The sequence below is a fragment of the Polyodon spathula genome, chromosome 6 (genome assembly GCF_017654505.1).
Source record: "Polyodon spathula isolate WHYD16114869_AA chromosome 6, ASM1765450v1, whole genome shotgun sequence".
Classification (NCBI taxonomy): domain Eukaryota; kingdom Metazoa; phylum Chordata; class Actinopteri; order Acipenseriformes; family Polyodontidae; genus Polyodon; species Polyodon spathula.
The window spans coordinates 59,965,521-59,987,127 of record NC_054539.1 but is presented as its reverse complement, the minus strand read 5'-3'; the positions used below and the strand labels follow the sequence as shown (position 1 = coordinate 59,987,127).

Genomic DNA, 21,607 nt, shown 5'->3' with positions numbered 1-21,607 from the left:
ATAGGACTGCAAAGGGTTAATTTGTTAAGGAAAAGCAATTGTGGATTTTTCGTGGGCATGCATACATGTGGGAAATCGTGACATCTATGGTCAACTCATTACACTGCAGGGAACTAGCTCTTTCCATGCTCATACTAACATACTGATTCTGCACCACAGTAATCATATCGGTCCACTTTTAAGAATCAACCACTTATAAGAATCAAGTCATCCAGGACGGATGTGATTCTCATAAATGGAATGCACTGTATTTAATCCAGAATAAGTAGAATTCCAAATTAAAAAAAAAAAAAATCAAACAATCAGTGTTGAAGTATTTTTGGGGGGGGGGGGGGGGGGGGGGGGGGTTAAATATCTAAATGCAGTGTGCAAAATGTTTTACTATCTAACTTGAACAGCCAGTAAACGAACGGTCTTGCTTGCCAGAACTTGGAACTAGATATTTTCTCCTTTTAGAAGTTGACACCTGTGACTTTACTAAAAATTAGATACTTGGGTGTTCCCCTGCATTGAGCACAACTGGCAGCGCACGAGAAAAAGTGGACTGGAATATGCCAGCAACACTTACGACTGTTTAAAAGTGCTTTCAAAATTTTTTAACAAATTGATGCATTTGTAAGTGTCGCAATTGCTGGCAGATTTTGTACATCTCATTATAATATTTGAGAACCCTGATTTGCAGTATCTCCACCCCATTTTTCTGAATTTATGCAGTAACGCATGTAATTACATATTCATCTGATGTTGAACCGCAAAGAAAACCGCATTACCTAAAAAGTCGCTAAGAGCATTGCGCTTGTTTAGTACATTTCACCCAAGACTCCTGACTTTAGTACATCTACCGCTCTGTCCTATGAAGTCCTATAAAATTACCCAGCACCATGACAGGTTACCTGGCCATATTTAAACTGCAAGAAAACAAGTTATTTTTTTTTTCTAGGAGCCTATTTGAATTTGAGTTTGTGATTAATGACTAATTTTATCTTGACCTTCTCGAAGTTTGGAGGAGCAAAACAAAAATACTGACAAATTTTCAGTATGGTTTGGAAATTTATAATGTGACCGTTAATTTTTGTGTGCTTATTGTTTTTTTTTTTCTTTTTTTTTCTTTTCTCATGTAAAGGAGGAATGTCGCAGATGCAGACATTTAATTCCACAATGACAAAATGTGGGCTAAAGATGGATAATGGACTTTTTGCTTCAGTGCATTCGTTTGCTGATTATCTGCAGCAGCAGATCGACAGGAGTATAAGTGTAAAAGGCCCCGGGCGAATACAAGATCATATGGTAAGTAGACTTAACAATATGTAGTAACTGTCTTGTTAAGGTTTCATGACACAAAGGAAAAGTGGAGTAAAAATGATTAAACGCTACTGATCTGTTACTGTTGGATTATTAGTGTTGGGAAGAGGTTTAAGTCACACATTTTATACTGACGTTAAAATGACAGGTAATTCCCCATTGTTACATGTGGGGGTTTGTAAAAAGCTCTTCTTACCTTCTTTGTGTTTAAAGCTTGATGACTATGTCTTTACCACACTGATTTTCCTGTTTGTGATGTCGTGTCCTTATTAAAAAGCTTTAACTCCATGAGCTATTTATAGAATATTTATTTGTATTTAAATACAATGCAGTTTTATGTTCAACAAACTAACAAATGCATGTCAAATATTTTGGTATCTACAAAAATAGACTTATTCAGGTAACTGAGTTATGAATAAGGGACCATTCCTTTAACTTCTGTAACTGGCCATACTGTCCAAAAACCTGAACATCTGCCATTTAGAGCTGGCAAATCCACCAACAGCAATAAAATGCCACTACCAGTACTACAGAGACTGCTGCACATGGCTGTGAACCAATTACTGCTGTATTCCCTCTCCACACAATTTTCTATTAGCATAACTATTATTTGTGGGTGTACTATGGATGCCGACAAATATGCCTACTCAATCCCCAATTCTGGAACTTGCAAACGTACAGTAGGTGAATAAGATGTTTCTGAAAAACATTGCCAGTTTGTAAAACAAAAAGTAGAAACCCAGTGGTTAAGGGATGGGCTGACCATATTTTGTTTTAGCTGTCAATTTACATCGCCCTTTATGATTATGCTAATTTGTACTGTGGTTATTGTCTTTCTGTAGATAGAATCTTCTGGAAATGCAATAGAAGAGCTTCCAATGCATCACAATTCACCAAAACATGCAAGAAACATCCAAAGAGAGATCAGCCTGTTACAAAGGGCAGAGGAAGCTCATGAAAGATTGAGCACCGAACACAGCCTGGTGGAGAAGCTCAAAGCTGAGTTACAGCAAAAGGAGAGGGAGCTTCAGCACAGAGATGAAGAGCTGAGGCTCAGGCATGAGAAAGAAGTGTTTGAGCTGAAGCAGGAGAATTACATTATACAGACTAAGGTAAAAAAGGGAGTGTTTCATGTGAGCTAACCGATAAGAAATCTTAAGGGTCATTCCCCTAAAGTTTGTTTTTAACAGTCAATGTTTTTTTTGGTTTTTTTGGCTTAAGTTAGTCCCTGATTTTATAATTACAATAATGGAATTTAGGTTCTTGTTATGACCTCTCTTTCTAACTCTCCCACTCCCTTGTCATGTTAGAAAATACAGACAAAAAACAGAAATCAGATTTCACATTTACAGCTTCTAATGGTAAAAACGTGTTAAATGTTATAAAAATCTGATATCCTGTTTTAATAAACATCTGTGTTATAAAGAAATTTGTATTCCAGTTACATGTCAGGTTTAGGATAATGTAAAGTGATGCATTTTTTTTGTTTTTGTGCGCTCAAGAAATTTACTTTATCAGCAGCAGGAAAACTAGATTCAATTAAAAACTTTACTTCAATGATATAATATAGGAGGCCAGGAGAAAAAGAACCCTTTTACAAATATAATGAATACATTGAACAATTCTGGCACTCTGCTCCATGTCAGCTGTTCATTAAGGGTGTTCATTAGGTCTCCATTCTCGAAGTCTTATTGTAGAAACTTTTAATTGCCTTTACAATTTTGCAGGTTGAACATGGAATATTTCTAATGATGCCTCTCTTTGTTGATGTGATAGAACAGATAGACATGAAAAGATAGGCATGTAATATTTTCACTTTAGCCACATCTGTGATCTTCACAATAATCTAGTTTCATCTTCTTGCTTCTGTCAAAATTAGCCTTATGGCTGTTATGCTAGGGGGCTTCCAGAACTGTATCCTGAATCAGCATGAATCAATCTTTTTATCAAGCAAACAAGGATGCCCCTGGGTGCCAGAATGTTAAAAATACACTTAGGGACTGGGATCTAAATGGGATTGATGAAGTCAACCTTCAGATTCTAAGTAATATGTTTGTAGCTTTTAAGATTGTTTTGAAGTTGCATGTCAAAGTCATTTGCAGAAAACATTTTGTAAAATTTTGGTTTTACTGAATCATGGGGTGAAATGTATGTCAACAGAAAACTGGATAAAATGTATTTTAAAAGGCACTATTATGGAACAGTGTGCTCTGTTTCTTTCATTTTAGTTGCACACTGATCCAAATACATAACCATATTACATACGATGGCAGTTCTCTGTCATTATGTGATATTACTTGCCATGTATTTTAAAATTACAAGACCTTGGTTTTGTAATATAAAACAGGATGAACCGTTTATTGGACTTATTTGTATTTTATTATATGAACACTCTCATTGCTAATTGGAAACTGAATAAAAACCAAAGATTTCCTAATCAGTGAAAGAGAAATACGAACCTGCCTAATACAAGATTCATAACAAATCAATGGATTTCACCCATAGCTCCACAGCATAGAAGAAGCCAATAAGAAAAATAAATGGGTTTTTGGTGACCCAGGTGACCCAATAACAGAGCAGAAGTTGAAGCTTATAGAAAAGGAGGTTAAGGAACAAGAGATACTCATTCAAGGCTACCATCAGGTATGGTAATACAGCTCCTCTGCAAACTGTCATTCTACATAATTAGTGATGATCAGATTCTACAATGTGTTACCTGTCTATTGTGGAATGTGGCATGATTGTTAAATCTCTTCTGCATAAAATCAGTGTGAATCTGACTGCAATCTGGCCACAGGGTAATGTGCTTTTTATTTTCTAAGTTTAAAACTAGTATAAAAAAGCAAATACAAGCAAGACATTGTTGAACAGCAAATAAATGTCTAAATGTCCGCACAACAAACTATTGCTGGAAAGTTTTGTCATTTTACCTTTTTTAGGTACAGGATTCCATTTTTTACAGTAACACTGTAATCCAGCACACTGTCTAATCTGGCCCAGTGTTCTGGTCCAAAGCCATGCTGGATAGTACAGGTTTCACTGTACTAAAATATTTTATTGGCAGGAATATTATAGAAACAAAGGACTTTAACTCATTCAAAAGCCATAGACTAACACCGTGTGATTTGTAATGGAAACACATGGCAGTTACTTTAAAAGATATATTTTAATTTACTGAAATGATTTGTTGTAGAGCTGGCGAAATTATGGCTTTAAAACTCAGCAGGTGTAAAAACATATTTAGCTTGTGGCCAGAGCTTACAAAATGTAAAAAACAAATTTTAACGGCAGTTTTTTTGTAGTGTACGCTATAGCTGACTGACTTGCTGACCGTTAGTTTCCAAGGCTTTCAGTAAGGCACTGTTGACACTTATTTTAGAATTTTCTATCAGTGTCAAACATTAAACCCATACCCCCATGTATTGCAGCATATTTTCTGTAAATACTGTTTATTTTCATTTAAGGAAAATGAAAAGCTGTACAGACAGACAAAGGAACTCCAGGCTCTAAATAAACAAAATGAGGAATTGATGTTCAAGGAGAATCACCGTTTAATGACTGAACTGGCTTTCTTGAAGTAAGTTGGGTAAAATTAACATACATCAATAAATGTTACTGTACAATTCTAACAGAAAAGTATTAATACGCTGCTGTCTGGAATAAATAGCATAATTGAACGGCAGTTTTTCACACTAGTTTGCATAGATTACTTTGGGAAGCGCTGACGTTTTTTAATATTTTTGATAAGGGAACAGATGACCAAGAGTAACCTTCAACAAACTGTAGGTCATGACAGTGAGATGAGCAGAAACCAGTCTTTTACAGAATTACTTGTACAGCTGAGAGCTGCTCAGGTAAGTAGATTGTTATAAATGCTAAGGCAGTGGATGCAGTGTTCTGTTTGTACATGTTTTTTTTTTTTTGTATCTGTCTAAAATCGGTCAAAGCAGAACCACTAATCTTGTTTCATTACTGCATAAATATGCATAATTATCCCCTGCATGATAATACTGTAATTTATATGCTAGTATCACTTTGTAATTGCAAAATGTCGATTTGGTTTTTATTGCTGGATATTTTTCAGGTTTTAAAAGGCAGAAGCACCAGCAGCAAAATATACAAATTTGCAATATTATTTTTTTATTACCACCATTTCCACCAAAACCCACATCACTGTAGCCATACAGCATGTAATCTTATATGCATTAAGGTTTTGAAAGCCACTGAGATGAAATACAGCTTAATATTAAAAACCCTTTCAATCTACAATTAATCTTGTGCAGTTTGCATACCAGCAATTAAACAATTTTCAAAATGAATTGTCAAAAAAAAGCAAAACTGACTGCCACTATAGTACACAGAGTATGGTTGGATGGATATATAATATATATAATTTTTTTTTTAGAAAAGCAAATCAATCTTACTGCGGTAAAACTGAACCACCTCCCATGTCAGTAGCCATGTGTGATAGGGTGCATTGGCAAGGAAACTCAGACCAGAAACACTGTAGTTTAAGCGCTCATGCTCATTTTATTTACATACATTTTATAACACAAAACAAACCGTACTGCCTTCACCAGCACAACCCTACCTCCACTAACACCCATGGGCAGGCATCTGGGGTCGGATTTCTCCCCAGAGGAGCCATTCCTCCACTGTGCTCACCTCACACCGCCTACAGACCACCCACCAGAGGGTGTCCTCATATGGGCACACATCCGTAGACGAGGCACTTTAGAGCCCCTCCCTCCCTCCCTCAACCGGCGCTGCTGCTCCAGCTGGCTTTCTCTCCATTTCATTTTCACTCCTGTTCTTTTTTTTAAATTTATTTTTCTCCTGCTATGCCTACTTTCTTTTAATAACTTAGTAGCTTAAGTAACGGTTTGGTTTCTGTTGCATTGTGAATAATAATGTGACTGCTTTCACACTGGCCGACACATTACAGTTTCACTCTGCCATGCTGCCACACCATGTAAAAAACAGATGTTATTTTATATGGTTATATAAATATATTGGCCAAAATTTGCCAGTGACTAGGACCTCCATAATAAAGCTGCCATATGTATTTTTGTTCCTCATGCATGGAGACACAGTATTCACATGCAACTGGGGATGTTTCGTTTTGTTCTTACAAATAGGTGTGAAAACACTTCTGTCAAGATAACTGCAGAAATCCAAACTGGCTACTTGCAAAAATCTTTGCAAAAATGTATTGCCAGAGCTTAGTGTTCAGCAATAAAAGCTTGAAGCTTAAGTGCTTTATTTTCGTGTGCATTAACAACATTAAATTGCTCTCAGTCTGTTTACAAAAACAGTGTATTGTATCTAAAAGCTGTTTTATTTTTTAACACAGAAAGAGGAGGCAAAGCTAGTGGAAGAAGTAAGAAGACTTAAGCAAGACAAACAGTCTCTCGAGGTGGATCTTGTTCATATGAAAAAGGAAAGGGATCTTGCTAAAGCCCGAGTCATTCATACATCAGGTAGAATCACAATGTCTTATTTCATTTCACCTTCTAGTCGTCTTCTTGTAATTACCTACAGTATAAAAAAACTTGCCCTACAAATCAAATATTGCCGTATTTATAAATCCATTTTACAAAAACAGGTCTTATGAGAGGTAACATTTTGCAGGTGAAATGGCGCTTTACTGGAATCAGGGATGCAGAATTGGCTTTCTGACAGATTACTTAAAACTCTTCCATTCTTTTTTGGCAAATTCGGGAGACATACATAAATTAGGGAGACCTTGAGTAAATGATAACCTTCAAGAGGTCTGTGTTAAAAGTAATGATATATAGATTGATAGATAGATAAATATTGTTAAGTGCATTTTTTCTAAAATAATACATACATTTGCATTCAATATTTAACGGTAGAGAAGTAGAGCAAGTTCTGAGAACATATTATATCCAGACCTACGTAAGCAGGGTGATTTTTAGATTACATACTTGTTTGTAAACTACATGAAACATTTCTCTTAAAAAGACAATGAAAAAAAAAACATCTGTTTTGTGTCAAAGAAAGTCACATCTTCAAAACATTGAACATTTGAATATTATGTAAACTACTTTAATAATGTTACTTGGCTACAGGTCACTTTTTTTTTATTTATAACTTTTCATATTTAAGTTTTGAATGCAATTGACAGGTGATAAAACCTTTGAGATGAAGATCATGGAAGACCAATATAAGCAAGAAATCTGTGGTTTGAAAAAGAGATTGCAGTGGTATGCTGAAAACCAGGACCTTCTGGATAAGGATGCACAAAGACTCGGAGCTGCGTCCACTGAGATACGGAAACTGAAAGATCAAGTAAAATAATTTACTTGCTAAAGTTACAGAATGTTTTCACCATTTTCTGGACCCTATTCAATTCATGAGTTTTCATTTATTTATTTATTTATTTATTAGTAGTAGTAGTTTTACAATTACTACTACAAGGGTAGAACCCTTAAGATTTACATCTCATTTTCAAGAGGATCCCGATAGGAGTTGACGACAAATCATTCTAACAGGACAAAAACACTCAAATCAGTCATAAACAAAAATACAAAATACAAGCAAACAAAATAGAACAATATGGGTGGATTAAAAAAAAAAATGATACTGCAACTGTTCTAGTATAACACTCTAGAAAGTTCTAGGCTTGCAAGCATTCCCATTTCTTTCTAAACACAGTTGTGATTCACCACACAATAATCAGACCATTGACATAGTGAACTTTCTGTAATATCTGTTCCAGTTGCACACCTTAAGTGGTCATTTTTAACTTCACCACTTCAGTAATTCAGCTTCAATGAGTCTTTGCCTGGAATAGTTAGCAAGCTTGGTAAGTAATGATCTAAGCAGTAATAACAACATACATATTTTCATGATAAACACAGTTCTGATGGACTTTTATAATACGTCTAGCCATGATATTTAAAAACCTGTGATTGTAAAAATACACTATTGGTTGTATATATCTAAAATGGGAGAACAGTTTGCTGGTAGTTCTGTGCAGCCTTGTACAGTAATTGACAACTTATAGTTTGAAATGAATGTATTATTAACAAACCAAAGAATTGTATAGTCACCACCCACACAGTTCACCAGCTTTGACCCCCTTCTATAAACTACATTTTCTACTGTTATCTGGTTACTGTTTCCAAATTGTTGTTGTTATAATAAATTGTTGTGTCTTCTGCTTTAGTGGTACAGATGTGGAAACAGCATAATAATAATAATAATAATAATAATAATAATAATAATAATAATAATTCAAATATAACTTGCAACATTTTGCACAGGTGGAAAAACTCAAGACAGAAGTTGGAGACCGAAATGTGCAACAACAAAGAAAATTCAAGGAGAGAGTAGGTGATGCAAAAAGAATTCAGGACCTTGAGAGACAGGTATTTTACAATGAATAACAATAAAAAGCAAAAATTTAAGGAAAAAAAATACATGATGTTAAGGACAAGACACTCCCCTATTTCCAAACACTGCCCATGGATAATTTACAGATAATTTACTGCTCTAAAATGACAAACAAATTACACTTTGAAATAATTCAATTCCAGCTAATCCAGTACAATATCATTCTAATTGACAGTATAATGCAATTCTTCCATGGCTCTTGCTCTTAACCTGATCAGTTTTGTAAGTTTTTGTTAGTACATGTATTCCTTAATGTCATGAAAGAAAAAAAAAAGACAAAATAAAGTACAAAGAATGGAGGACAGAACTTCAGAGTAGCATCAGTACATCCTGATTTATTGCTTTAATGTACTAATAGAGAAGTTAAACACTCCCCTGGGGTGCAAAGTGTTTTTTTTTTTTCTTATCCCCCATAAGTAATAGGGATGGAGAGGAGGTATCCAAGTTTTACATTTCTAGAGAAAGGTATATCAAATTGTGATGAAACTTGGTTATGACATTTATTAGCAGTTTATTGATAATGTATTGATGTCACACAGGGGTGTGCAATTCATATCGCCCGACACCCGGGACAACAAGTTTTGCCGTTATACTTTGGCCGTTGGACAAATAGTTTTTATTTATTTGTTTTTCCTATGTTAATTCTGTAGCGGGTATATTTCTAGAGAGCATGCAAATTTCTGTAAACTGAATTGTGGAAGTCGAGCACCTACACACAAACATTTTTAAAAGTGCTTACATCCCACCCCTGTCACTTCTGATTGGCTAACTGTGGAAAAAGCTGATATTCTATTGGTTACAAAGAAACCCAGAAATTACTGATCTTTTAAACTTAAGATATCATTTAGGTTTTTTGTGAAGTCGCAAATAAGTAATACTGCATTCTTAATACATGAACCTGACATTTAAATGCAGCAGTCTAGTAAAGTTACAAAACAAACTCACCATAGTCACTAAGGTACTAGCGGATTAAAAACAATCATCTTGTGCAATGTATGGGGCTGACACGTAATCGCAGTTAAAATCAATCAATCAATAAATCAATCAATCAATCAATTTTATATAGCGCCATTCATAGTGGCTCACCATCACAAAGCGCTTTACAAGGTAGATAGGAACGCGTTAATTTTTTTGGAGATTAATTATTTTAATGCATGTTAGTCTCACTTCTGTGTCTTGAGCCTTTCTGTACACTGTACTTCAATCCCAGCCGCGGCAACATTGGATCGAGTGTCTGAGTGCAGTTATCGTAAGTGTACCTAGGTACCGTGTTCGGTCTCAAATACATACATAAATATTTTAAATATTTTTATTTACAGTTAAGGATAATAATAATAATAATAGCATCAGTAATAAAACAAATGTAAATTAGATGGATGTAGTAATTGTATCAATTTAATATGCGATTAAAACCAAGATTAACTAAGATTATTTTTTTTAATCGCAATTTTATTTTTTTAATTACTTCACAGCCTACTTTGTGGTCAAGCATGTACTTGTTGGGATGTTTAAAAAAGGTTACTGTTTAGAAGCATTTCAAGACAAACTTTCCCTTTTCGATTTTAAGTGTTGCTAATCTAGTTCGCCATTTACCTTTTTTTTTTTTTTTTTTTTATTTAAACGATATATTAAAAAAAAAAAATGTATTATTTTTTTTTTTTTTTTTTTTTACTAGATTTGAACAGAAGTGATATTAGTTATTTACTGGACATGCACAATCCATCGATTTGTGAACCTATTAAGACATGAATATTGACAAATATGTTTATAATGACAGAAATAAAATGATTATCTGTACAATATATTATTATTTTAAAATAAAATAGACTTGTTACATTTGCAAGTAGATGGATTTTTATTTTCCATCCAATTGAAGTGTTTAGCCTTTTACAACAAATGAACTCACAATCCAGTCATGATCACTCACCTAATTGATTATGCTAGTTGGTTTGTACACATCAATCTGACTTTCTAATAGGTAAAGGAAATGGAGGACATTATTCGGAGAAGGCATCCAAACTCCCTGCCTGCCTTGATCTTTGCTGCTGCTTCAGCCACATCCGGTGAAGGAGATGCTTCTTCCAAAGGTGATACAGTGAGTTTCCTGGAGAAGAGGATTACCAGGCTGGAAGCTGATCTTGAAGGTAAAGATGAGGAGGCCAAGAAGAGTCTTCGAGCTATGGAGCAACAGTATCAGAAAATAAAGGTAATAATGAGGTTGGGGGTGGTCATGTGAATGTGAATATTTGTGCAGTTTCTTTTTTTTCTATTACTTGCTTTCTTTTTCTTTAACTTGTCATAGCCATGATATTACATTTAAAAATTCTAAAAGAAAAACTGTCTAATACTGTCTTTCCTTAGTATTTAGGTTATAGCATGGGAGGCTATGTTGGCCAGTGGTTAAAGAAAATAACTTGTAACCAGGAGGTCCCTGGTTCAAATCCCGGCTCACTCACTGACTAATTATGTTACCCTAAGCAAGTCACTTATCCTCCTTGTGCTCCGTCTTTCGAGTGAGATGTTGTAAGTTACTCTGCAGCTGATACATAGTCACACACCCAAGTCTCTGTAAGTCGCCATGGATAAAAGTGTCTGCTAAATAAACAAATAATAATAATTTACAGACGCCATCTCTGTCCTTTTTAGGTTATTGGTTGTCCATTTTTTCTTCAGGGCACAAAGAGAACTGGTATACTTGAAAACAAGATAGAAAGACTGCCAATTGAAATGCCAATTGAAATTATCAAAGTTTCAAAGTCCTGTAGATGGGGGAATGGCATATTTACTGTGAATTGACCGTCGTCTCTCTTAGGCATCAATTATGCAAGTCAAAGGGCTGTACAATTGTGGTTATGTTGTATATGAAAGATGTCTCTTTTGCAACTCACTAAATAAAATCATATATTTCAATAATGGAAAGGGCTTAAAAAAAACAATCATAAAGTCTGAAATCAATCATTTTAGAAGCGCTTTTCTTTATCTATTCTAGCTCTCCTGCATGTCAGGAGTAAACAGTAGCTGTGCATGATAGCCTATAGAGTATATGAAAGACATCTTCTTCTTTTTCCCCTCAACAATCTATTTTACCAGTTAGCAGGAGCTGTGATTGTAGTATTTGAAAAATCTATATTTTTGCAACCGTCACAAGGTGGATTGTGCACTTTGAAGAATAATTATTTCTGTTTCCTGAATAGTGAGAGGAGGTGCTTGAGAAGTTCATTTTGAACATGTGAGGTGCATTTGCACCACTTGCCGCTAACAAAATGTTAATAATATAAATACTGAAATAGAAATTTGTCAGAATAAATTAATGTGTACCCTCAGTAGTAACACCCCCCCTGCCCCCCATTCGATTAAAGGCATCTTCACTGTATCAATTAGTTATCTTATGGTTATCTTAAATTATCTTATGGTTGTCTAATGTTACGTAGTACTGAAAGAGTTAATGTTAAACCAATACAATACAACTGAGCTAGTGTGGAAGTTGGTACACAGGGTGATATTGTAATAAACTTTTGGTTGTTAAGTAGAAAATTATTAAAATGTATGCCATGTAGTGTCTCCAATGTAATGGCAGAAGTTTTTGCTTTAAAGTATTTATTTGTGTGTGGCATGAACATAGTACTGTAAATTAAGGCTTTACGAATCAGGAAAGCAACACATTTTACTAAGGCAAGCTATGACTTACTTGACATGATTATCTGTTGTGGGTTATTCAGCTGTTTGTTTATTTTTATTTTGTAATTGTCTTCATTATAAATGAAAAATACCCTATATCTAATATCTTTATATTGTAATGGCCTTGTAAATATTCGATAAGTATATATTTTAGTTATTCCACAATACTGGTTTGTATACATTTGGTACCTTTTTTAATTCTTTGTAAAATGTAAGTAGCATTTTTTTATGTATCCATTGTGAGTATTTTCTTTTGTTTTCATTCCCTTTACAGACCAATAATGCAGTAAGAATATTAGTTTCCAGAGACAGTTGCGCACACACCAAGACCAATATATAAGCTTGTAACCTGTATGAACATACATAATTGTTTATGTGTATTTGTTAAGTTGAAATTTACTGTTAATGTAAAAAGAAACAAAAGACATGTATGAGTGGGTGCTCAGCCAGTCAGTCAACATTGGGAACTTAGTGTTCAAGGGATGTTTGGGACCTTTAAAGAGGGCAAGTTCAGTTTGCAAAAAATTGGTAATGGTTGTTCTCTATATTGAAAACCTTGATCAGAAAAAAACAAGAGATACTCATATTAAGGCAATTAACTAACTGGGGGAAACTCATTGAAACTCAAGTGCTAGATGATAAAATAAGAAACATGTTAAGAACATTCTTTAGCACAGATTATTGACTTGGTAAAGACACAAATGCCTGTGTGCAGGGTAAGCCACACAGTCAGGGGAGTGCGGGTTTGTGTTCTGCTGTCCGAAGTTCCTGATCTTTCCTGGGGATGCCACAGTGAGCATTGGGTTAGGGGGGTAAAATTGTTCGGAACTAAATCACCATAGTGAGAGCATCAAACACTTGGAATATACAGTGCCGTTAAAAAGTATTTGCCCTGTCTGATTTTCTGCATTTTTGCACATTTTTCACATTGAATTTGGTCAGATCTTTTTGTGGGTTGTAGTAGTATATAGATGGAGTCTGACAGAAAAAATGACACCAAAGTTTGGTGCTTCTTTCATTTGTTTGGTGTGCAAGATAATCAAACATGCAATCTTCAGGTGTAAAAAAGTTATTGCCCCCCTAGTTAACTCAACCCAATTAAAGGGATAGTTAGGGTCAGCTGTTTGAATACGTTGGTTAACAATCACGCCTGATTTGGGCCAGCCCTGCCCAGTATAAATCTGACTAACTTTGGCCCTTACCATCAGAGTGAAGTTGTCAGCACACAGGTTCTAGAGGCACATCATGCCACAGTGAAAAGAAATTCCTGAAGACCTACGGAAAAAAGTTGTTGATGCCTATCAGTCTGGAAAGGGTTAGAAAATCATTTCTAAAGCTCTGGGGCTCCACTAAACCACAGTCAGAGCCATATTGTCCAAATGGAGAAAGTTTGGGTCAGTAGTGAATCTTCCCATGAGTGGACGTCCTGCCAAAATCTCTCCAAGAGCAAGGTGTAAAATCGTCCAGAAAGTCTCAAAGAACCCTAGAACAACATCCAGGGATCTGCAGGCCTCTACCGCCTCGGCTAAGGTCAGTGTTCGTGACTCCACCATCAGAAAGACACTGGGGAAAAATGGGACTCATGGCAGAGTAGCAAGGCAGAAACCACTGTTCAATAAGAACAACATGAATGCTCATCTCAAGTTTGCCAAAAAGCACCTGGATGATCAAGAGTTCTGGAACAATGTTCTATGGACATATGAGTCAAAAGTGGAACTTTTTGACCAAAATTGACCCGGTATGTCTGACCTGGACAACTTGCCATCATTGAAAAAACTATGAATTCTGCTCTGTATCAGAGAATTCTACATGAGAATGTCAGGCCACCCGTCCGTGAGCTGAAGCTGAAGCGCAGCTGGGTCATGCAGCAAGACAATGATCCTCTGAAACACACAAGCAAGGCTACATCAGAATGGTTGAAGAACAAGAAATTTTTAATTTTGGAATGGCCTAGTCCAGACCAGACCTAAACCCCTTTGAGATATTGTGGTAGAACCTGAAACAAGCAGTTCATGTTCAAAAACCCACAAATGTCACTGAGTTGAAGCAGTTCTGCATGAAGGAGTGGGCCAAAATTCCTCCACGGTGCTGTAAGAGACTGATCAATAACTACAGGAAGCGTTTCGTTGCAGTTATTGCTGCTACAGGTGGCGTAACCAGTTATTGAGTCTAAGGGGGCGATTACTTTTTCACACGAGGGCATTGGGTGTTGCATAACTGTCTTTAATAAATAAATGAAGTATCAAAATGTTGTGTTATTTGTTCACTCAGTGTCCCTTTTATCTAATATAAGATTTTGGTTGAAGATCTGATAACATTCAGTGTCAAAAATGCAGAAAATACTTTTTCACAGCACTGTATGGTTCTTGTCTGCTCTTCTGATACCAAATGAAACACCATTAGAGCATTCATTGTCTATGTAACTATTATTTAATACAAAAGGGTGACACCACCCTACTGTATTATCTGATGCACAATATTTGATTTCGTTTTCGTAACCATTCATATTCTTGTGCATTACTAGTTCTGTTTTTTGTTTTGTTTTATCAGATCAAATATGAGCAAAGGATTTCAGAGTTGGAGCAGCTGTTGTCCTCCAAACTTATGAATGAACATGATAAACCTCACCAGTATGCTACCAAAGCTAAGGTATTAGAAGAGGAAATTACCCTACTAAAAGAGGTTTACAAAACCAATGAAACAACTCTAAAGAGTGAAATTGACACACTTCGAAAACAGCTTGCAGAAGAAAAAAAGAGAACTTCAGAAGAATATTGGAAAAGTCCCCAAAAAACTGAAAAGTTTGTGGAGGGGACACAATACAAAGTCAGGATAGAGAAACTCAATCATGAATTGGCCGCCAAAAATAAAGAGATACAAGAACTGTTAAAAACAATTGACAGACTTCAAAAGGAAAGAAGGACTCTGCTTTCTGGCCAAACTGCAGCTGAGAAAGCACGTGAGAGCAGACTGAAGTCTTCCAAAGGAAGCATAAAAGACACTCTTCCTGTACCTGACACAAAAGTTGTAGGTGACATTCAGCCCTTTCCTGCTTCTTTGGATGAGAAATGTTACCAGCCCCTTGCCTTTACTGGTTCTCATATATCTGAAGTCCTACAAGAAAATGAAAAGCTGAAATTAGACATGGAACAGCTGAAGTTAGAAATGAACCAGCAAATATTAAAACTGCAGGCATCAGCTGCACAGGCAGAATGTGAAGCTAGAAGGTAAGTCAGTGGATAACCCTAAATAAGACTTATGTTCAGTGTCATGTTAAATATGGAATAGGCAATCAAAATTATCTGCAAAACCATAAACATTTGACTTGTACAAGCTAGACATTTTGACAGCTCTTACCATTTTTGTGAGAATTAGTAAACTACATTTAACATTGTTATTATCACTTAATTTGAAGGGCACGTGAAGAAGCAGCTGAACATATTTCAGCTTTAAAAGGAGAACACCAGAAAAAGCTGGAACGAATACTTACCCGCCAGGCTTTGGAGCACTCTTCATCAAAAGTGGCAGAACTCACAAGTAAAATCTCTACACAAGAGGTAACAATGATTTACATACTGTTTATAGGTGTATTGTTGTACACCATTATTAAAGCACAGTTCAGGCAGACTGAGACATAAAATCACAGGTTTTAAGGTATTGACAGTTTACCATCTCATAGTTGTATGCAATATTTATCTTTCCCAAACTACTTGAATTCTGGGTGCCTTGTTTATAAAGTCTCAATTGATGTAATTGCTTTCAGAATTTAATTTTTTTTTTTTTTAAATAAATTACTTGAATAATGTAATACACTCTGCGTCATCATTCAGTGGTATATGTTGTTCCCAAAATGGCATTTACAATGCAATTGGCAAATAAATATTTACACACATTGGAGGCACCAGATCAAATATGGTTACTGTAACTCAGTAAGCAATATACTTAATACACCTTGATAACTGATCTTGCATCCTGATATTTATCAAATGTTCTTCTAATATAGATAATGATTAAGCATCTTCGTGATCAAGCCAGTGAGCTTCAGAGGACTAAAGAAGCACTTGCTGTTGTACAAGTTCGTGAAGAAACACTGCGAACTCAGGTGCCTCTAAAAGCATTGTATTGATCAGAAAAGCACTGCAGGCTACAATGTATTCATGTTCTGATAAGTTAGCTTCTTAATTAGCTTCAGAATTATTGGGATGTCCAGTCAGGTACTAGTTCTCCTTCAGACAACCATGCCCTTTCACAGAATTATTATCCTAAAGCTTTTCTGGGCCTGCCCAGAACCAGTCCATCAAATGGTGCGTCGTCCCCTGTCCCCCGCCAGTGTTTTGGGACTGGCCTTCAGAATCCTTATCTCTAGTTCTCGAAAAGTTGCGTTGCACTCGTTTGAATTTTTCTGAGAGAAAAGTGTCTGATTTTGTGTGTCTTTGACCCCATGGGGAAATTCGAGTGGCTTCGCCTGTATCTTACCCTTTTTCCCTCAGAGCAGGTAGAGGAGGAGCCGACACACAGAGCTTCAGGCTCAGCTCCTGAGTGTTGTAGCCTCAGTGCAGTTGGACAGTGAGCACAGGGGGCGTCATTGTCTGTGCCGTGTAAGTGTGAGGGCTCTGGCATTTTATGTGGATCATACAAAGAACTGGAGATTGACAGAACAGCTTTTCATCTGCTTCGGATCTAAAGCCAAAGGGAAGGCAGTCTCTAAAAAGAGAGTCCAGGTGTCATGTAGAGGCAGTTAAGACAAAAGGATCCCGAAGGCATCCTAAAGTGGCAGCTCTATATACCCCAACTTCGGAAGTAATCTTGTGGGAGGGCCAACCATTGTCTGTGGACTGGTTCTGTGCGGGCCTGGAAGAGCTTTGGTATAATAATTCTAAGCACATTTTGATTCTTTGAGTAATAACAGCATATGCTGTTCAATAAAGTAATATTAAACCCTTTAACATGATATAAAACACTTTTATAATGCCTATTTTTCTAGATGTTAAGACAGTTGGAAGAACTAAAAGAAGCGAAGGAGAGTCACACCCCTGAGCTAAAGCACTTCCTAGCTCTGGATAGGAAAATAAAGAATATCGAGATGAGGCATGCACAGAGAGAGCAAGAACTCCAACAGGTAACACCTGCCAGGCTTGTTAGTTGTTTCTCCACACTCATAGTTAACAATTTCATGGAATATTGAGCTAAATAAATTCAAATCACAAGAAGACATTGAGAAAGACTTCTGATTGAAATTTTTGTCAATAAAGGTATTCAGTATTTCTCAATCTAGTAGTATTTAGTGTTTAAAATGGAAGAATATGAGGTGTTCAAAAAGATTATACTGATAAACATCTCCCTTTAAATTGACTTACATTATCTACAGCTTAGATGAGAAATTTGGGGGGGGGGGGAATAAACAGCTACTGAAAATACATATCTTGTTCTAAACTACATTTGCTGCTTCGTTTTTTTTTTTCTCCAAATCTTATCAAATCATTTAGCAGACACGTCACATTGTTGATGAAGAGAAACTCCAAGAAGCTGAGAAGTGGAAGGGGCTGGCCCAGTTAAGGACTCGGGAATTGGAGACTTTTAGAGTTGAGTTAGATTCAATTCTGAATGTTCTGCGCGAGCTGCAGAAACAAGGAGTTGTCATTCCAGCTCCTAGCGCTGTAGGAACCAACTTCTGAGAACGCATTTGGAAAACATAACAAAATACTCTATTAAAAGTAACAAATTATCATCATTCAATGTAATGTAATTAATAAGTGTATTGAAAACTGATACAGATTGTTTTTTCCATATATTTATCTTGTCTTTATGAAAATGTGAAATTTTTTTTTAAAAAAAGATATCCTAAGGGAACAATATATATGTTTAATTTCAAATGTAGAAAATAATGGACATGAATAACTGTTCTATATTATTAGAGTTTGTAAATAATTCTACTGTTAAATGCTTTTTTTTTGTAGGCATGTAAAAAAATATGTAATATTATTTAATGATGCAATAAAATCTTAACCAAAATAATTAATTGTGAAGACAATCAAGATGCTACGTTTCTCTTCACTAAACCTGCTTTTGCTTTGAATAAAAACTTTGTCAGAAAGCTTGATTACCTTTGTCTGTACAATTCACACACGTTTTGCAATTTCTAGCCTGATAAGTGTCATCTTTATTTAAGCTCCTGTGAAAGAGTATTAGGAATCAATAGTGTTCTGTCCATGTCTGTCATCTGTGTTAGTAAGTTTTTTTGTTATGCTTATTTAAACTATGTCAAGTATAATAAATACCCTTGTGGAATATAATGGGTATCCTTGACCTCAAAAGGTAAAGTAATCTAGAGTAGACTGTGGAACATTATAAGGTTTCAAACCTTTACTGAAAATCTCTAATGTATTTTTCTAAGCCAAAATAAAGAGATGTTTCTCAAACTTATAAAACCTTGACAAAAAGGTTAACACAACACAGGAATACATGCACAATGAAGCTATTACGCATACTCATAAGGGAGCTTACAGTACGTGTTTTTATAAGACTACTTAAGTAGCTTGTTTCTCTGAAACCATTTTAGATTCCAACTTCGTATTTTTAATGTTAAGGAAATTCCTTGGTATCTTTTACTTTAACATATAACATTTCATGAATACGTGTGTCATTTTAGGTTTACAGATTAAACAGACCAAATGCTTTGAGATACTGGTTACACAACAGTATTCAGTTGAATTGTGAATATCATACATGAACAATTATGCCTTTTGTTGGAGAGATTTTACACAGCTTCTGCCGACACAAGCCTTGGAGATTTGTTCTAAATTACATAATTAAACAAAACACAGATCCCTGTTTTGTATCGCTTTGAAAAACAGATTTCACAACATTAATTAATTTATTATTCACGGGGCGGAGCTATGGCCCGATAGTGTTTGTTGACAGAGTTAGTAAACATATACACATGGAGAGAGTGGTTCCGCCTCTTCAAGGCCCAACATTTACTTGATCGATAGACATGATAAACAGGAGGGGGGCCACCGTCTCTGAGGTTACCCGACATATGAAGAGGCTCGTGAACCGGAAAGAGAAACATGAGTTGGTGTTGTTAACACAAAAGAGGTTCCGGCTCTTCCTGACCCAACATATACAGTAGGGGGGTTCCGTCGCTGAGGAGACCCGACAAACAGGAGGGGGGCCACCGTCTTTGAGGTGACCCAACATACCAAGAGAGGCACCGTCTCTGAGGTTACCCGACATACGAAGAGGCTCGCGAACCGGAAAGAAAACATAAAGTTAGTATTTGTTAAAACATATAATGCATGGTGTTCCGCCTCTTCAAAGCCCAACATAATAGAAGGGGGGTTCCGTTGCTGAGGAGACCCGACAAACAGGAGAGGGGCCATCGTCTTTGAGGAGACCCGACAAACACAAGGGATGCCACCTCTTGGGGACCCTCACATAGAGGCATCAGACCTGAAAGAAGAATTCCAAAAGAAACATACATGCAGATAGAAGGGTTTGGCCGGGGGTCCCCTCTGACTCATGGAGAACCCTCCTCTATGAGGTAAATGAAGCGGAGCTTAACAAAGGGTTGCAGAAAGTGGAATCACTAACCCCCCAAAAGATGGACCCCTGGCTCCCCGCTGACGCAACGTGAAGAAGAAAAAAGAGAACCGCCAATGCATAAGAAGAAAAGAGAAAACATTTAGACGAAAGAAAACAAACACTTAACGTGACAAAGGGGTTAGTATACTGTACCCTAATGACTATGTGAAGACCCTCTGCACAGTGGAAAGAAAAAAAAAAACCTTTTAATTTTATTTCTTAGGGGGAAATCTTTGGTGGCTCAGGCAGAAAGGTCGTCCCCACTCCAGACATACTAGCAATGGACTAATGTGCGGAGGATATTTCAGATGATGAAGAACGAATATAAGTTTTGACTACTGATGAAGTCCAGCGCCCCATATTTTTAATTAAATGCTGGTTAATGTTGGCTTTTGCAACTGAAGTAGCTGCCCCTATTCTAAATGAATGAGGAGTGTAGAATTGCGAAGGAAGACCTGCTCTGGACACCACGGTGGAAAGGTGTGTTGAAAACCAATGCCTTGATACAATGGACCGGCTTGAATTGATAAACAAAGGGTCGGAGGATGAAATGGCCTTGCGTTCTGCAATGTACTTCAACATGGAAGTGAAGGGACACAGAGGAGAGTTGATCTTAGAAAGCTGAATACATCGTCCTTGCCGCAGTTGATCTGTTTTTGAAATGCAAAGAAGATGAAATGGGAATCTGGGATGAGCTTGAGGTCACTGCAGCGGATACCGAGGGTAGCAAAGCTGGCAATAGAAGGTACTGTATATTCAGAACATCTCAAAAACCCCAAAAATGCAGATAGACATATAACTTCCATAGTTAAATCATCAAATGGAGAAAAACAGCCATGGTGCAGAGTTGAAATCAAGTTACTGAGAAAGTCTATAGAAATAGGCAGGCGAGCAGAAGAAGGAGCCGGACAGCACTTGGAAATTCCTCGTAAAAGGAGACGAACAGCTGGAATTGATAATAGAGTTGGGGAATTGATGGACATCAAGCGAAATTGATGCTGAATTCCTGACAAATATAGTCTGATTGTAGCTAGTGCCAGATGTAGAGAGACCTTTGCATGCACTATGAACGCCATGATCCAGTCCTGGTTGAATGGAGAAGATTAATCCTGCTTTGTAAACAAAAAGTTACATAACATGCCCAACCTGTAGAGCACGAGGATCTGGTAGATGGGACAAGTGCTGATGCCATTTAATCTTGAGCTGAATTAAGAAGTTTATTAATAGTTGGATTTAGTTGAAAATCAGCTGATTGAACTGTGGCATTGCTGCTGGATATTGCAAAGCTGTGGGCAGCAAACTGTGGAATTTGGAAATTTGTAAACTAGAAAGAGCATCAGCTGCATTATTAATTAATTATTATTAATTAATGTCCGGTAGGTGGCGAGCTTGTATTAAGAAATTATTAGACTGAAATCCATACTAGCCGCCGCAGCAATTGCATGATAAGAGGGGAAGAGAAACACCATTTATTTATAATATGCACTGTAGTTGAATTATCACAGTAAAATAGTATTGATTTCTTTGACCAGAGATGACCCCATAGCTGGGCAGCTGCTACTATTGGGTAAATAAAGCCATAGAGTGTGGAGCTGAAATGAAATCATCATAAAACACAGAGTGA

General features: G+C 36.4%; 1 protein-coding gene across 6 annotated transcripts in view; it reads left to right on the top strand.

Moving 5' to 3' along the window:
• cep162 (centrosomal protein 162) overlaps positions 1–18,279 on the top strand; it is a 63,185-nt gene extending 44,906 nt beyond the window's left edge. For 5 of the 6 annotated variants that reach the window (XM_041253303.1, XM_041253306.1, XM_041253308.1 and 2 more), the window contains exons 14-27: positions 1,124–1,287; positions 2,145–2,414; positions 3,808–3,945; positions 4,767–4,879; positions 5,051–5,156; positions 6,656–6,782; positions 7,451–7,614; positions 8,592–8,696; positions 10,700–10,927; positions 14,950–15,626; positions 15,815–15,956; positions 16,403–16,501; positions 17,384–17,518; positions 17,886–18,279. In XM_041253303.1, the coding sequence (XP_041109237.1) occupies positions 1,124–1,287; positions 2,145–2,414; positions 3,808–3,945; positions 4,767–4,879; positions 5,051–5,156; positions 6,656–6,782; positions 7,451–7,614; positions 8,592–8,696; positions 10,700–10,927; positions 14,950–15,626; positions 15,815–15,956; positions 16,403–16,501; positions 17,384–17,518; positions 17,886–18,074 (2,657 nt within the window). In that variant the 3' untranslated portion in view covers positions 18,075–18,279. The remainder of the gene's footprint in view (positions 1–1,123; positions 1,288–2,144; positions 2,415–3,807; positions 3,946–4,766; positions 4,880–5,050; positions 5,157–6,655; positions 6,783–7,450; positions 7,615–8,591; positions 8,697–10,699; positions 10,928–14,949; positions 15,627–15,814; positions 15,957–16,402; positions 16,502–17,383; positions 17,519–17,885) is intronic. The other variant, XM_041253304.1, reaches the window with a different exon arrangement.
• Positions 18,280–21,607: the final 3,328 nt, after the last annotated feature.